An 18,234-nucleotide genomic window follows, 5' to 3' on the forward strand; every position below is an offset into this window, starting at 1 on the left:
TTCAATCAAAGAAAAATAAACTCACCGGGTTGTCTTTGCAGTCTTCACTGAGGACCTCGGGTGCGATCCAGCCCTCGGTGCCCGGCACCCCGGACCTCCGGCTGAAGCTGTGGCGGCCCACGGCCAGTTTCTTACACAGGCCGAAGTCTGAGATCATGGCCCGCACGCGGCCGTGGGCGTTGGGCATGGACACCAGGATGTTATGGGGCTTCAGGTCTCTGTGGACTGTGGAGGACGACGGAGGCTAAATTAACCCATTAAGGCCCGAGTCCTATTCTTAAAATGTTTTCTATATCCTAACAGATTTTCTTTTTGAATGTAAAACTTTTTCAAAAATAGCAGATCTACAAGCTCGTAGCGCGGCACTCGGTGCCGCGCTATGAGCTTGTAGATCTGCTATTTTTGAATAGCCAAAGAAACCTAAAGTGATACAGAGGCAGCAATTAATATGTTGCAATGTAACAACAACAACAACAACAAACGATAAGGATAATTCCCACGTGACGATTTACAGCAGTGGTTCTCAACCTTTTTAGGCCGTGACCCCCCAAAATAAACATATTTGAACTGGGGACCCCCCAAAATAAACATATTTGAACTGTGGACCCCCCAAAAATAATCATATTTGAACTGGGGACCCCCCAAAATAAACATATTTGAACTGGATACCCCCCAAAATAATCATATTTGAACTGGAAACCCCCCAAAAATAATCATATTTGAACTGGGGACCCCCCAAAAATAAACATATTTGAACTGGGGACCCCCCAAAAATAAACATATTTGAACTGGGGACCCCCCAAAAATAAACATATTTGAACTGGGGACCCCCCAAAAATAAACATATTTGAACTGGGGACCCCCCAAAAATAATCATATTTGAACTGGGGACCTGCCGCACTGACAATTGGAATTGTAGGAGTTGAGGCATTACATTTAGCTTGACTCTGTTCCACAGATATATATTGTGAAAATAGCAGATCTACAAGCTCACAACGCCTCGCAGCGCGAGGCGTTGTGAGCTTGTAGATCGTCTATTCTCTAAATGTTTGCCTCTTTCTTATAGGCCTATTATTTGAGAATTTGGCCAAAGTTTGTTGATTATTTTTGATGCAGTAATGGTGTTTTTGTTCTTTTTTCTCAAGGTCTTAGAAGTTGAGAACCACTGTTGTACAGTACATAGTCAGTAATAGTTACCAATGTTTAGAGAGTGCAGGTGAGCTAGTCCTGACATGGCCTGTTGAAGCAGCACCACAGGCTCCAGCCCGTGACGGACAAAATCCTTCTTCTCCACGTACTGGAAAAAAAAAAGACACAAGGCCCTGGTTTTAGTAAAAGGAGGACAAAACGTGATGAAACCAGTGTTGACCAGTTTTGTCGGCTACCTTTTTTCACTGACGAAAACTAAATAAAAACTAAGCTATGATGACTAAAACTAAGACTAAATTGACAATTTCGTCAACAAATAAAAACTAGGCTAAAATGTTAGTGAGGGACTAGTGGAGAAGAGATCCAGTAGAACTAAAAGACAAGTAATTTTATGCTTGGTTGCGCTCGGGTGTTGCGCTCTGAAAATAGCAGATCTGCAAGCTCACAACGTGTCGCGCTGCGACACGTTGTGAGCTTGTAGATCGGCTATTTTCGGCATGCAACCTGGTGTAAAATCAGCCATTACGACGCCATCAAGGCACCACCAAAACACATTAAATCAACTGTAGATTTAGTCGACTTTAATCTTATAATGTTTACTCGACTAAAACAAAAAAATCTTCATTGTTTTAATGCCACAGTAATGGCCCATTACTATTATTATTACCCTCCTGCCTTTATTTTTTATCAAAAGGGGGTCAAAAGTATTACCAATAATAGCCTATTATTGGGCAATAACCCCCTTTTGAGGATCCTTAGAGACGCTGGCTGTGCTGCTGTGCTGCTGTGCCAGAAGCGCTTCCCTTATAGTCCTTGGGCCAAACCCCAAAATCTCACATATCGCTACCACCTGGGATGGCAAATTCTAGTTGGGATTTTTTTATTCCTATACATCCCTAGATATTATTTTTGTATGATAGACCTTCCTGAGGCCCAGCTAAATTGGGGTTATCAGCTGCTAAAGTTACCACCCCCCATTGAAAAATGGCATTTTAGACACATGTGCATATCTTGGTATTGGCTCACGTTCAGGGCATATTACAATGTTTTATATTTTATGTTTGGTATCATTTTTAAGGGGACACTTTGAGCTTTCATTCGAGCCCTTTGGTGACTATGTATGATAAGTACAGTGGTCACTGGAGCTCTTCAAACCTTCAATAACCTTTTTTTTCTCACAATTTCCGCCTAAACCATATATTTTCTTTTAGTTCTGTGGCATCAAGAAACATCAGAGACACAAAACACAACAACTGGAATACTGACATGACCCTAAGGATTCAGGAAATGTATAATTTACCCATAGTATTTCATTCTGGGGTGGTCATTTTCAGCCTTATCTTAAACAAGCACTTTTTTAATGAGAAATAGACCGGTCAATAGGCATATAAGAAAGAGTACCACTAAACCCCCCTAAACATTGATACAAAAGGGTTTTCAATTGATTCTGGTACCTTTAGGCATGCTTGAGAACATCCCAAATATCCAGGAAAATATACTTAGCAGAAAGGCATAATTTTCAAGATGCCATCCAAGATGGTCATGCAGTTCTGGGCAAGAACCATGCAGTGTTTTGCATGCAGTACAAATATGTAATTTCTGCCTATTGTAAAAAGGAGACCACTTCTAGGAGAGGAGACTGCATCTATAGCTGTATGAGACCACTGTACTGTATCTAGAAACCACTGTACTGTATCTAGACCACCACACTGTATCTATTGCTATCTGAGACCACTTTACTGTATCTAGAGACCACTGTATTGTGTGTATATATACCACTGTACTGCATCTATAGCTATATGAGACCACTGTATTGCATCTAGACCACTGTGCTGCATCTATATCCCACTGTACTGAATCTATAAACCACTGTACTGCATATATAGACCATTGTACTGCATCTAAAGACCACTGTACTGCATCTATAGACTAGCTACTGTATCTATAGACTGCTGTACTGTATCGATAGACCACTGTAGTGCATCTGTAGACCACTGTCGTGATCTGTAGACCCCTCTAGTGTGTCTGTAGACCCCTCTAGTACAGGGGTAGGCAACTGAGATAAGCCTAGGGCCAATATCACTCCCAGACATTCCATCGCGGGCCGGGCCTCCCCGCGAACATGCACGCGCGCGCAGCGCGCGTGCATGTGCGTGCACAACACGCGCCCGCGCACGAAGCGCGCGGGCGCAAAATTTTTCGGGTCTAATTCGGGTCTAACTCGGTCTAATTCGGGTCTAATTTGGGTCTAATTCGGTTCTGTTTGACCAATATAAATCAACATTTTTTCCGGTTTAAATATCAGCACAGGCGATTTTTCTGGTGATTTTTTTTTTCTTCTTCATTTTCCTCTAATCTAGCTATAAAATGTTATAAATCCTTTAAAATGCATCGTGTTTATGAGTGCATGATTTCAAAAGTGGGTTCAGGTTCTATGAAATAAGTATTTATAATTATTCTAACATTAATTTTTAATACTTTTTTTATAACACTTTTCAGTAAATCATTCATACTGTATCTTTCTGTATTTGGATATAATAGATATCGGTCTGATACTGTATAAAAATAAAATCCCTCCCCCCCAAAAAAAAATCAAAAAAAAAATTCTAAAAAAAAATTATCTCACGGGCCAGATATTATTTCTGGGGGGCCAATTTCGGCCCGCGGGCCGCCTGTTGCCGACCCCTGCTCTAGTATGTCTGTAGACTACTGTCGTGATCTGTAGACATCTCTAGACACCGATACTGCATCTGTAGACCCCTCTACTGCATCTGTAGACCACTCTAGTGCATCTGTAGACCACTCTAGTGCATCTGTAGACCACTCTAGTGCATCTGTAGACCCCTCTACTGCATCTGTAGACCACTCTAGTGCATCTGTAGACCACTCTAGTGCATCTGTAGACCACTCTACTGCATCTGTAGACCACTCTAGTGCATCTGTAGACCACTCTAGTGCATCTGTAGACCACTCTAGTGCATCTGTAGACCCCTCTAGTGCATCTGTAGACCCCTATACTGCATCTGTAGACCACTCTACTGCATCTGTAGACCCCTCTACTGCATCTGTAGACCCCTATACTGCATCTGTAGACCACTCTAGTGCATCTGTAGACCCCTCTACTGCATCTGTAGACCACTCTAGTGCATCTGTAGACCACTCTACTGCATCTGTAGACCCCTATACTGCATCTGTAGACCCCTATACTGCATCTGTAGACCCCTCTACTGCATCTGTAGACCACTCTACTGCATCTGTAGACCACTGTAGTGCATCTGTAGACCACTCTAGTGCATCTGTAGACCCCTATACTGCATCTGTAGACCACTCTAGTGCATCTGTAGACCCCTATACTGCATCTGTAGACCCCTCTACCGCATCTGTAGACCCCTCTACTGCATCTGTAGACCCCTATACTGCATCTGTAGACCCCTCTACTGCATCTGTAGACCCCTATACTGCATCTGTAGATCACTCTACTGCATCTGTAGACCACTCTACTGCATCTGTAGACCCCTCTACTGCATCTGTAGACCCCTCTACTGCATCTGTAGACCACTCTAGTGCATCTGTAGACCACTCTACTGCATCTGTAGACCACTCTAGTGCATCTGTAGACCCCTATACTGCATCTGTAGACCCCTATACTGCATCTGTAGACCCCTCTACTGCATCTGTAGACCACTCTACTGCATCTGTAGACCACTGTAGTGCATCTGTAGACCACTCTAGTGCATCTGTAGACCACTCTACTGCATCTGTAGACCCCTCTACCGCATCTGTAGACCCCTCTTACTGCATCTGTAGACCCCTATACTGCATCTGTAGACCACTCTAGTGCATCTGTAGACCACTCTACTGCATCTGTAGACCCCTCTACCGCATCTGTAGACCCCTCTTACTGCATCTGTAGACCCCTATACTGCATCTGTAGACCACTCTACTGCATCTGTAGACCCCTCTACTGCATCTGTAGACCCCTATACTGCATCTGTAGACCACTCTAGTGCATCTGTAGACCCCTCTACTGCATCTGTAGACCACTCTAGTGCATCTGTAGACCACTCTACTGCATCTGTAGACCCCTATACTGCATCTGTAGACCCCTATACTGCATCTGTAGACCCCTCTACTGCATCTGTAGACCACTCTACTGCATCTGTAGACCACTGTAGTGCATCTGTAGACCACTCTAGTGCATCTGTAGACCCCTATACTGCATCTGTAGACCACTCTAGTGCATCTGTAGACCCCTATACTGCATCTGTAGACCCCTCTACCGCATCTGTAGACCCCTCTACTGCATCTGTAGACCCCTATACTGCATCTGTAGACCCCTCTACTGCATCTGTAGACCCCTATACTGCATCTGTAGATCACTCTACTGCATCTGTAGACCACTCTACTGCATCTGTAGACCCCTCTACTGCATCTGTAGACCCCTCTACTGCATCTGTAGACCACTCTAGTGCATCTGTAGACCACTCTACTGCATCTGTAGACCACTCTAGTGCATCTGTAGACCCCTATACTGCATCTGTAGACCCCTATACTGCATCTGTAGACCCCTCTACTGCATCTGTAGACCACTCTACTGCATCTGTAGACCACTGTAGTGCATCTGTAGACCACTCTAGTGCATCTGTAGACCCCTATACTGCATCTGTAGACCACTCTAGTGCATCTGTAGACCACTCTACTGCATCTGTAGACCCCTCTACTGCATCTGTAGACCACTCTACTGCATCTGTAGACCACTGTAGTGCATCTGTAGACCACTCTACTGCATCTGTAGACCCCTATACTGCATCTGTAGACCACTATACTGCATCTGTAGACCACTCTAGTGCATCTGTAGACCCCTATACTGCATCTGTAGACCACTCTAGTGCATCTGTAGACCACTCTACTGCATCTGTAGACCCCTCTACCGCATCTGTAGACCCCTCTTACTGCATCTGTAGACCCCTCTACTGCATCTGTAGACCCCTATACTGCATCTGTAGATCACTCTACTGCATCTGTAGATCACTCTAGTGCATCTGTAGATCACTGTACTGCATCTACCGAGCCTTTGTGGCGACATACAGGAGAGGCTTGTAGGTATCCATGTAACCCATTTTCATTCACATATATTGAGGTGACAGCTCAAGGGACCATTTGGAAAATGGTGATGGTCGTTTTTCCCTCGCCAAAATGTTGTCTTAACTTTGAATCATTAGGTATTTAGCCCCCTCCCCGACAAGGTAGCATGACAAGGTTGGTCCCATTGGAAACCTGAGGTTGTCTGGAATCAAATGGTATCTCTATCTTTGGGCTACGTCTAAATTTGAGTGTTCCACAGTCTCCGAAAGACAGTCTCGCCGGCGTTCCAGCCAGCCATCCCGCAGGTCTCATAGGGTTAATAAAACATTGAAAAAAACACACTTGGGACCACTTTTTTTCTTGGGATCATCAAAATCCCAATATTAGAGGTCCTATGGATGCCAAAAATCAAAACTAGAAAAAAAAATAAGCAGTCGCGCGTGGACCCCTCCTAGGGCCTCTACTACTTCAGCTTTGATTCCTGAAAAAACTGCTCCACCACCAAATAGGCCACACCCAATTCATCAACTACTTCAATTGGACACAGGTTTGTTTAATTTATAAAAAAAAAGGAGCAGTGTGATGTCCAAAAAGTGTGTTATATAAATTTTAATATGTTGTTGGCTATGAATGAAAATCCGCCTATAGAGAAAAATAACAACATGTCAAAAAATATAAAAAGCTGCTCCTATGGAAAGTCTATCATATTTTTATTTACTTATATTGGCCCAAAAACAATTTAGTATAGGTAAGGTTTTGCCAACTTAGTGGTATCGATATCTCGTCTGGCCCAAGGACTATTAACACATTGAGTATGCGAACCTATTTAAAGCCGCCACGTGCCAGTCGCGTAGATCTACGCCAACTTGTTTTTAAAAAGAAAAAAAAAAGTTCACATTGCACTTATTTTTGATACAATTCCGGTTCCGGTAGCACCACCGGAAACGGAATTATCCGGGTTCCGTTTTTTCCGATCGTATCCGCTTTCTGTCTAGAACGAAACCTAAAAGTCGGTTGTTGTTTTTCTCCTCGCTGATCACTGTTTAGCGTTCACCGATGTAGCTTCAAGATGGCGGATCGCAAAGCGAAGCGGTCTTCACTGCTCGTCTCACACAGATCCCCTGTGAGTTTAGAACCAAATGAACGCGCTCTTTTAACGGATTTAGCGAGGTCTGTGGCGACATGAAAAAAACAAAAAAAAACAACAATAAAACGCTGGCACTGGTGAGTACATTATGAGATTAAACGCTGGCATGGAATGTGTTAAAACGGCATGAAAATAAAGGCAGTAGGATAATAATAATAGTAATGGCATTAAAAACACTTTTTTTTAAAAAGTCGACTAGTCGTCTACCACTGGGTCAAATTAGTCGACCAGTAAAAATCTCTAGTCGTGATGAAAGCCCTAAAATGCGTGCGAGTCCAAGTCGGGTGGAATCCCGTACCTCTTGCAACGAAGCGGCGCACAGCTCGATGGCGATGTACTGGAACTGGCGGTCCTTCTCGGTGCAGAAGTAGCGGATGACGTTGGGATGCTCGTCCGACTCCCTCAGCAGCTGCACCTCACGGTCGGCGAAGCTGAAGCATTCCGGGAGGATCCTCTTCACGGCCACCTGGCGGTTGTCGAACTGACCCCTGGTGGAGAGAGCAGGGGAGTGCGAGGTTTAATAATAAGTGACAAAACTAGGAAATGATGTGGATAATCCGGGATCCGTATGGCAGCGACGTGGCTCTCATCTATGACGGTGGTTCTCAAATGTTTCCATGTCAAGGGCCCCCAAAATTATATGTATTTTGCCACGGACCCCCCATCTCAAAATAATTTGTTCCAGGGACCAGAAGCAAAGATTTTAGTTACAAATGTTAACTTAAAAAAACAAAACAATTACATTCAAAGATTTGCACAAGTTTTCACGATTTGTCAAAAATAGCCAAACTATAAATTGTGACACCATATTAACTAATTCAGCTGGGGACCCCCTGGTAGTACCCCTCCAAGGACCCCTGGGGGTCCCCGGACCCCACTTTGAGAACCAATAATCTAAGACGTCAGTTGTCTATGACATATCTATGAGATAATATCTTATAGATATGTCATAGACAACTGACAACATTATGATGACTCCAAATTTGTGCAAGGTTTCAGCCCATAGACTTACTTCATAAAATGTAATATTTCAAACAATATAAAACCGGGTGAAACATTATGAGTGGAGGTACTTCTTTGGCCTACTGCCAGTGCATTGCAATATTAGTTCTGGACAAACAGACAGACACACACACACACACACACAGACAGACAGACCCTGTCATAGACGACTAGCCTCTTGCAGAGCCACGCTGTAAAGAAAAGCATGCATAACCTGGCATATATTCTTATCTATCTGTGAAGGATTCAAAGGTAAATCCGTTCAGCATAATTCTCATCATTGATGAAGGTCACCCACCTGAACACGATGGTCCCCTCAGCACCGTGGCCCAACACATTCCTGGGGTTGAACGCTATGTTGCCCACTCTGACAATGTTGGTGTCGTCGTCTGAAAGCACACACACACACACACACACACACACACACACACACACACACACACACACACACACACACACACACACACACACACACACACACACACACACACACACACACACACACACACACACACACACACACACACACACACACACACACACAATGTGTCAGTATGATTCACCCCTTCTCTCCAATGTACTTTTGGCGGGCCGTGATGCCATCAAAATAGCCACTCTACAAGCTCACAACGCATCGCAGCGCGACGCATCGCAGCACGACGCGGCACGTTGTGAGCTTGTAGATCGGCTATTTTGGGTCTATGACAACCGCACAGACCCATGATGACTTGCTTTAGTTCTAGTGGATATCTTCTCCACTCGTCCCTCCCTGACATTTTTGTCTAGTTTTTATTTGTTGACGAAACTGTCAGTATGTTAAGTCATAGTTTTAGTCATCATAGCTTAGTTTTTATTTAGTTTTCGTCAGTGAAAAAAGGTAGTAGATGAAGATTTTTCATCATAGTTTTAGTCGATGAAATCAACACTGCTTCAAACTCGGCACGAGCATCGCCGACGACCCGAGGGGAGTTGAGTGCACGGTGTGGAGTCGGTCGGATAGGCGGTTGCATTTGCAACTTGTATTGTTTACGACTCACATCGTTCCCCAGTAGGCCGGTGCCCGGTCCAGTATAAATAATACATTGTTCCAAAAAAAATAAAACATTACTTGATTATTAGAATAATCTGAATTCTAAAGTAATCGATAGAACATTTGATAGATGAATCACTAATAAGATAATGGATATTTGCAGCCCTATACTCAACCACGTTTATTTTTAAAGCCAACATTTGTAACTCAAATCTTTGCTTTTGGGGGGTCCCTGGAACAAGACATTTTGAGATGGGGGTCCGGGGCCAAATAGATATCATTTTGGGTGTCCTTGACATGAAAAAGTTTGAGAACCACTGATATTATAGCAACATAAGTTTTTGCAAGTTAGGATTTAGACAACATTTGTAGATTTTATTTTTTTGGAATAGCCTAAAAATGACAGAGATGTGCTCCCGGTCTTAACACACCCACTGCCAAAGGTTAATCTCATAATGTACTCACCAGTGCCAAGGTTTTATCGTTGTTTTTTGTTTTTTTCACGTCGCCATAGACCCCGTTAAAATCCTTAAGAATGCGCGATGCACTGTTTGTAAACATCGTGCACATGTCCCTGTGTCTACCAGTGCAGACCACGTGTCAAACGGGGCATCCATGTTGTAGTTAGAACGGTTTATGTTAAACAGTGATGACCGAGGAGAAAAAACTACAAGGGACAAAATGTTTTAGTGTGCGCTTTAGAATGGAGGCCGACGGGAACGGCAAAACCGGATCGCAAATAGTTCCATTCGGTGTTACACTGAAAATGGTCCGTGTAGAAAATTGGAAAAAAAGAAAAAAAAGAAAAAAAGGAAAAAGCACCCGGACCTTAGCAATACGGTCTCGGCACTTAACAGTTGGATTTAATGGACCGTAGGACTACGTTCTTGGCGTTTAATGTGTTAATGGGTTGAATAAACCCTATACACATAGTTGACCGGAGACCCCCAGGGCTCTAAACTAAGGCCCCCCTCCTGTTTTTTTCGCGAGAGAGATCTGCCATTTTTCGCAGCCAAGAATCTTGGCAAATCTACCTCCGTCTTCGTGCTCGTTGGCGGAGCTCCCGAGCTCCGACACGGACAGGTTGGAGTGGTTGGAGGCGCGCGGCGTGACGTTGGGGCTGCTGTGGTCCGAGCTCTCCGAGCGGGCGCGGCCCGCCACCTCCAGGTAGTCGGCGCCCAGGCCCAGGCCCAGCCCGAGGCCCAGGCCCAGGCCCAGGTGGTCGGTGCCTGGAGGCGGAGGGGGCAGGAAGGGCTGCTGCCTCTGCAGCATGTCCAGTCTCTCCTCCATGTGCCTCTGGAACTCCTGGTGCTGCAGCTGCTGCTGCTTGTGGACACTCTGAGAAGTGTTTAAAAACGGGGTGCCAACGGTTAATACAACTCATCGTTTTAACACATTCAAAACGGGAACGGGAAAATAGCAGATCTACAAGCTCATAGCACGGTACTCGGTGCCGCGCTATGAGCTTGTAGATCTGCTATTTTTTGTGTAATCGTGAAAATGTGTGCAAATCTTTGAATATATATATATATATATTGTTTTCTAAAGCATCATTTAAAGCAACATTTGTAACTCAAATCTTTGCTTCTGGGGGTCCCAAAAACAACATATTTTGAGATGGGGGTCAGCGGGCAAATACATATCATTTTTGGGGGTCCTTCACATGAAAAAGTTTGAGAACCTCTGATATTATAGCAACATAAGTTTTTTTCAAAAAAAGAAATAGAAGACATTTGTAGAATCCCCCAGAAGCAATAAGATCCGAGTAAAACATGCTTAAAAAATATATATATATATTCAAAGATTTGCATAATAGGTTCACTATTTTTCCAAAGAATAGGAGATCTACAAGCTCATACATAGCGTGGTATATCTGCTATTTTTGAATAGCCAAAAAAATCTCAAATGACAGACATGCGTTCCCGGCTTGAATGGGTTAAGTTTATTATTTTAAGCTTTTGGTTTAGCTGTTATACAGTTAATAATACAATAATACAATAATAATAAATTGTTGTGTTTTGGACATTGAGTCAATGTCTAGAGTATTGTGATGCGTATTGTATCAACCATAACATACTCTACATTCAACATGGAATTCTAAAAGCATATGGCAGATCCATCCCTCAGAAGCCCACTAGGTGGCACCATTCGACTAAAGATAGGGATATTATACTCAAAAACACTCTGGTCTAGTGGAATCAACCAGTGTTCAGCTGTTCATAAATGGAGGTGCCTTTACATCACTGGTTCTCAGTGTGGGGGTCCAGGGACCCCCAGGGGTCGTTGAAGGAGTTACGTCATGTCTGTAACTCCGAGAGTAATATGCAAATGGAACCAAATTTAGGATTTTACACATTGGGGTCCCAGACATAAAACATGTTAATAAATGGGGCTCCTTGGCCTAATGCATATCAAACTGGGGGTGCCATGAAAATTTAAAAAAAGTTGTCAATCACAGGTTCATGCAAGTACAGCCCCAAACATCTCTTCCAGTCCCATCATGCACCTGCTACCACCTGAGCATGAACCACATTTAGAAATCATGTCAAGTACTAAGGATGTAGGTTCATTCTTGTCTCGTCTTCTCTTCATTGTCAGATCTAAATGTATCCATCGACTTCTTGTTTATTTATGCCCATAATGACTGGCTACTAGCCAGGTTTTGTAGCAATTTGTTGCAATTGTAGAAATATAAGGCCTTATTAAATGTTAAATGTTTAGGTTGCCCACTCTTCCGGTTACACTGTGGCCTAATGCACACCGAACTCTGGGGGTCCTTGAAATGACAAAGGTTGAGAATCACTGCATTGTGCCAACCTTGGGGTAGGTGATGACGAAGGCCAGCCAGCCCGCCAGGAGGAAGGTGGAGAAGATGATGGTGGCCATGTCTTTGAGCATGGAGTCCACGGGGGCCTCGGGGCGGGCCGGGCGCCCGCTGGCCCGCGGCTCCTGGATGGACGTATCGGGCTGCGGCGCGGGGGGCCCGTCGTCCATACCGCTTTCATTGACCTTCTAAAGAGAGAGAGACAGAGAGACAGAGAGAGACAGAGAGACAGAGAGACAGAGAGACAGAGAGAGAGAGACAGAGAGACAGAGAGACAGAGAGAGAGACAGAGAGAGACAGAGAGACAGAGAGAGACAGAGAGACAGAGAGACAGAGAGAGACAGAGAGACAGAGAGACAGAGAGAGACAGAGAGAGACAGAGAGACAGAGAAATCAGTGTGAAGCCTGATATGATACACTTGCTCACATTTAGAACCCCTCAAGAAATCGGACTAAAGGTCTTTACCCACTGGGAATGTTTATTATGTGTATCAATTTAAACTGCCGTTTGTGTTAGGGCTGTCAGAACGAATATCGCTATTATAGCGATATAATAGACTCTGAACTGAATTTTAACACACATATAAGTCAAGTTATCAAGATTGCCTTCTTCCATCTGAGGAATATTGCACGAATTAGAGCATATCTGTCGCTGGATGATGCAAAAACATTGATCCACGCTTTTGTTTTCTCTCGCCTGGATTACTGCAATGCACTTTTCTCTGGCCTGCCAAAGAAAACAACCGACAGACTACAACTCGTTCAAAATGCGGCAGCCAGAGTTTTAACTAAAACTAAGATGAGGGAACACATTACTCCAGTTTTAGCTTCACTACATTGGCTCCCCGTTGTTTTTAGGATCGATTTTAAAATTATTTTGCTTGTTTATAAGGCTCTCAACGGCCTGGCACCCTCCTACCTCTATGACCTCCTCCCCAGATACGTCCCAAACCGTCCCCTCAGGTCTTCTAGTGCAGGACTACTTGAAGTGCCTGAAATGTCATATAAAAAATACGGCGAAGCAGCATTCTGCTTCTACGGGCCGACGGCCTGGAATAAGCTTCCTCTGCACCTAAGACAGGCACCCTCTGTAGACAGTTTTAAAGCACCTTTACACCTAAGACAGGCACCCTCTGTAGACAGTTTTAAAGCACAGCTCAAGACTCATTTATTCACTCTTGCTTTTAGTTGATTCTGTTTCTTCTGAATCTCTGTGCTGCTGTTTCTGTCTTTATTGCTGCCTGACCCACTGCCTTTTATCTTTAGCTTTTATCTCTTGCCACTGTACTTTGCCACTGCTCTATTGTTTTAATTGTTTTGCTTGACCCGCTGCCTCTTATTTGTAGCCATTACTTCTTGCCATTGCTCTTTTTGCCATTTGCTCTATTATTGCCATTGCTCTAATGTTTTTTGCTTTTACCCTGTGTTTTGTTTTCATTTTTTCTTTCTTTTTCTCTAAAGCACTTTGAGCTGCATTTATGTCATGAAAGGCGCTATATAAATAAAGTTTATTATTATTATTATTATTATTATTAGAAAATAATTCAAATGTGAAAAGAATGTATAACATTTGAATGGTAAAATTGCCATTTGAATGTAGTTTAAAAGAAATATATTTTATTTCTTAAATCTTTATTTTTATTTTTTTCATTTCCTGACCTACCCGTGCGAAAAGAAATGCTTTCATCATGTCACAATAAAGTTAGAGTGCATGCACTGCACACAGAACGTATAGTCGCTGCCACACCACCCAATGTGTCTGTGTTGAGCACGCTCGGCGCGCGCCTGAGTGTGTGTGTGTGTGTCACACACCGTGTCTCTCACACACTGAGACACGCTGAGACACACCACGTTGGTCCAGCACAGACCAGCAGCAGCCCTTAACCCATTGGGACCTGAAGCCGATTCTACATGTCTCCTAAATCTCAACAGTTTTCTGAAAAACGTCCGTTTCTATATCAGTGGTGCTCAATCTTTTTCATGTCAAGGACCCCCAAAATTATATGTATTTGGCCGCGGACCCCCATCAAAATATTTTGTTCCAGGGACCCCCACAAGCAAAGATTTGAGTTAAAACATTTTCGCTTTAAAAATATATATATATTCAAAGATTTGCACACATTTTCACGATTTTTCAAAAATAGCAGATCTGCAAGTTCATAGCGCGGCACTCGGTGCCGCGCTATGAACTTGTATATCTGCTATTTTTGAATAGCCCAAAGTGTAAAATAATGCTTTTTAGCTCAAATCTAAAAATGACACAGTTCCAGGTCTTAATGGGTTAAAGTTTCCCCCCATAAACTTCACTTGAAAGTTACATTTAAGAAACTTTAATAATTATAACAGCAGCGAAGGTTTTTATGTAACATTGTCGGAGCTGTAGCTCCGCCCCAGCCAATCTGCAAGACCACAACGCGTCGCTGATGCAAGCGGTGTGGGCTTGTAGGTCAGCTCAGCTTAATGCGGCCCACAGGTTAATATCTGAACACGGATATATTATTGATTTCAGCTGAACATGCAAACATGACCCGCTTTAATTACTTCAGTCTATATTAGTAGCTTAAAGGTGTAGTGAAATGAAAAATATGTTTTTCACACTTTTAGAGCATATCCGTGGTCATCATATGGGCATACCTTACAATAGATGCCAAAAAAAAAGAAAAAAAAAACATTTTTGTGTATTTTTTAGGGCTGGGACTCGATTAAAAAAATTAATCTAATTAATAAGAGGCTTTGTAATTAATTAATCTAAATTAATCGCATTTTAATCGCACATCAATATTTGACCTGAGATCAATGAAAAAAATAGTTTTCAAATGGATTTTGGTAAACGTCTTTAAGTACATGTACTCAAGAACTGTACTTAAGTACAATTTTGAGGTATTTGCACTTGACTCTCGAATACGCCTATTTCCAATTTTTTAATACTTTTACTTCTACTCCAGTAACTCCACTATATCTCAGAGGCAAATATTTTACTTTTAAACTTATTTTAAAACTTTAGTTACAAGTTACTTTGTAGATTTCGATTAATATTATAAAACATACAGTAACCATGTGAAAATAGCAGATCTACAAGCACAAGGCATTGTGAGCTTGTAGATCTGCTATTTTCCACCATTGGAGGCTGGTAGAGTGTGTTGTTGTTAGTTGTTTTATAGTCGTTTAATTAATTATTTAAAAAAATCGCGCGCATGTGACCCGCACCGCATCGTGCCCCCCCCCTTCCCCCCAGCGCCCCCCCCCCCCCCCCCCCCCCCCAAACGGGACAAACGCGCGCGTGGGGGGCGGCATCCATTACAGATTCTGATTTGCCCAGCCAACATTATCAAGCAGGCTATGCGGCACGTCTTCATTCAGTGGCTGCTCTGTTGTTGTGAGAACCACGTCGTTCTCACTTCTCAGACAGCTTCTCAGGCGGACCGATAATACCAGCGCACCAACCTGGTGCGCTGGATAATAGGTCCGTGTGAAACTCGTCCAGTGAGAAACGTTCCGCGGTGAAAAAATAGGCGCGATTAAAATGCGTTAATTTTTTTAACGCGATAATTTTTGGGTAATTAATTGATCGAAATTAACGCGATAAAGTCCCGGCCCTAGTATTTTTACATATAAAGTCCCTAAAAAGCCAATCTTAATTACTTCCTGTAAACGAAAACGTGCTGCGTGATGACATAATACAGCCTTCACGAATATAAATGAATCTTGATTACATGCACCTGTTTGATTCCCATAGCTGCACGTTCTTCAAACACAGCTGATTTTAATTACAGAGATACTCCGTTTTGAATCTCATTGAAGATGAGTGTATTACTCATTTTAAACTTCATCTGCACACTAAAATATGTATCTGAAAACATTATAGGTTAGAAATAAGCCAGGTAGTAGCAAACGTGCTTCACTGGCCGTCTCTCTCTCACTTGTAAACAAACACTAGCCGTGTTGCGCACGGCTGAAGTGATTGAGATCCAACGTCCCATAGCCTGAAGGGATGGGACCTTCTGATTGGTTTAGAGTCGTTGAGCCGACGTTTCGGGCTGAACCTTCAAAATAAAATGATCGAAAATGTCACTTCAGTGCGTCTTTAATGACTAGTATTACAATTATATTGTCTTTTTTATGTCCAATGTATTTGTTAAGTTCATAAAGTTAACATAAGTATAACTAAATGCTTTTGAAATTAAAATAAAAATGTTAATTTTCAGGATTCCAAGTAAACAATAGCCAAAAAGAAAGCAGGATTCCAATAAAACAATAGCGTCGTGCTGCGACGCGTTTGAGCTTGTAGATCTGCTATTTTTGCTACTTTTGTGTGACATAGTATGGCCAAGTACGGCATTAATTTACGAAAAAAGTTTAAATACCCGACAGTATATGCATATGTGGAAGTGAGTGTGGAAATATAGTGGCCCTCTCCATCATCAAAGTTGCATCACCCCTGGGTTAGGGTTAGTTAGAGTAACAGACCTCCTCTAGGGTCTTCTCTGTGGTGGGGGGGATGACGTTGGCCTGGTTGCGTGGGAGGCTGTCGGGGAACCTCTCCAGGATCTTGGTGTGAGCTTCAGGAGGAGTTTCATGATGACCTGAGATGAAGAGAGAGAGACATTCATTCATCATTGTTATGATCAACAGCAGCAGCAGTCACACTGAACCACATATCCTCTGACATCCTATTTTCCAGCACAAATCGGGGAAAAATTGATTAAATTTTCTCCGTTTTGAGGTGTAGTGCAGATTTTTTGGCTACAGAAAGAGTAATTGTCAAGATACAGAGGTCATCTTGGGCTCGAATTGAAGCTTAGGGACATGGGAAGTTGTCTATATATAGTCAAACGGCCATGGCCATCCTTTTCTAGGTATACTTTTTTGTGTAAAAAGCCCAAGGTGTGGTTTTGGTGCAAAACAAATGCTTGCAATGGATTCAGAATCAGTATTAGTTTGAGCCCTCACATGCTACTTAAAACAGAATTAAATTTTGTTTTGTTTTTTCCCCCACATAAGGTTATGGATGGTACCCCAACTTTCAGGAGCTGTCAAAAATTCTCCTAGGGAAACTGCATTTCAGTCTTTGTGAATATGTGTTACTAGACACTTTTACAAACACATTGGTGAAGTTTTTTTTTGGTAAGGAATTTATTCCAAGATTGGAAATCTTTCTGCTAATAACCCCTGACTAATACAAGTGAGGCAGTGATATTCACCATAAAGTGCTGGAAAATAAATATATTTGTCAAGCGGACAGTATATATTTTGTCTGTTTCTGGGGATGTTGTAGGTCATATTTAAAAATACAATGGTAGCAAGCACCAGAATCCTATTTTGCTACTTACCCCTATGTGTCAGGATACTCCATGCCAAATTTCATATGTGTAAAACAATTTATGTAATTTGAGTAAATTAATATTGACATTAACATCATTTCGCAAGAGACAAAAGGGTGTTTTGGTCTTGGGGCCCCTCAGACCAAACGGCCCCGAGTTGGGGGTGTTCAGTATGAACTTGTGATGGCCCACGGTATATGCTAACAGGAAATAATAGTGGAAAAAAAACATCCTGAGGGCTGGGCCTGGCTCCCGGACAAAATGTTTTTTCAGAAAACTTTAGAAGGCGTTTTTAACCCATTAAGACCTGGAACTGTGTCATTTTTAGATTTGAGCTAAAAAGCATTATTTTACACTTTGGGCTATTCAAAAATAGCAGATACACCAGCTCATAGCGCGGCACCGAGTGCCGCGCTATGAGCTTGTAGATCTGCTATTTTTGAAAAATCGTGAAAATGTGTGCAAATCTTTGAATATATATATTTTTAAAGCGAACATTTTTAACTCAAATCTTTGCTTCTGGGGGGTCCCTGGAACAAAATATTTTGATGGGGGTCCGTGGCAAAATGCATATAATTTTGGGGGTCCTTGACATGAAAAAGATTGAGCACCGCTGATATAGAAACATACGTTTTTCAGAAAACTGTTGGGATTTGAGACATGTAGAATCGGCTTC

The 18,234-nt window shown here is 42.6% G+C and overlaps 1 protein-coding gene across 2 annotated transcripts in view; it reads right to left on the bottom strand.

Annotated features, from left to right (window-relative positions):
* The window catches only part of ern1 (endoplasmic reticulum to nucleus signaling 1), a 75,592-nt gene that overhangs the window by 12,443 nt on the left and 44,915 nt on the right, over positions 1–18,234 (bottom strand). For both annotated transcript variants that reach the window (XM_084071150.1, XM_084071151.1), the window contains 7 exons: positions 16,705–16,820; positions 12,231–12,425; positions 10,448–10,751; positions 8,682–8,772; positions 7,680–7,869; positions 1,198–1,297; positions 26–225 (listed from right to left, as the gene is read on the bottom strand). In XM_084071150.1, coding sequence (XP_083927276.1) covers positions 26–225; positions 1,198–1,297; positions 7,680–7,869; positions 8,682–8,772; positions 10,448–10,751; positions 12,231–12,425; positions 16,705–16,820 — 1,196 coding nt within the window. The remainder of the gene's footprint in view (positions 1–25; positions 226–1,197; positions 1,298–7,679; positions 7,870–8,681; positions 8,773–10,447; positions 10,752–12,230; positions 12,426–16,704; positions 16,821–18,234) is intronic.

The sequence above is a fragment of the Gymnoscopelus microlampas genome (genome assembly GCF_963454915.1).
Source record: "Gymnoscopelus microlampas genome assembly, chromosome: 11".
NCBI classification, from domain to species: Eukaryota; Metazoa; Chordata; class Actinopteri; order Myctophiformes; family Myctophidae; genus Gymnoscopelus; species Gymnoscopelus microlampas.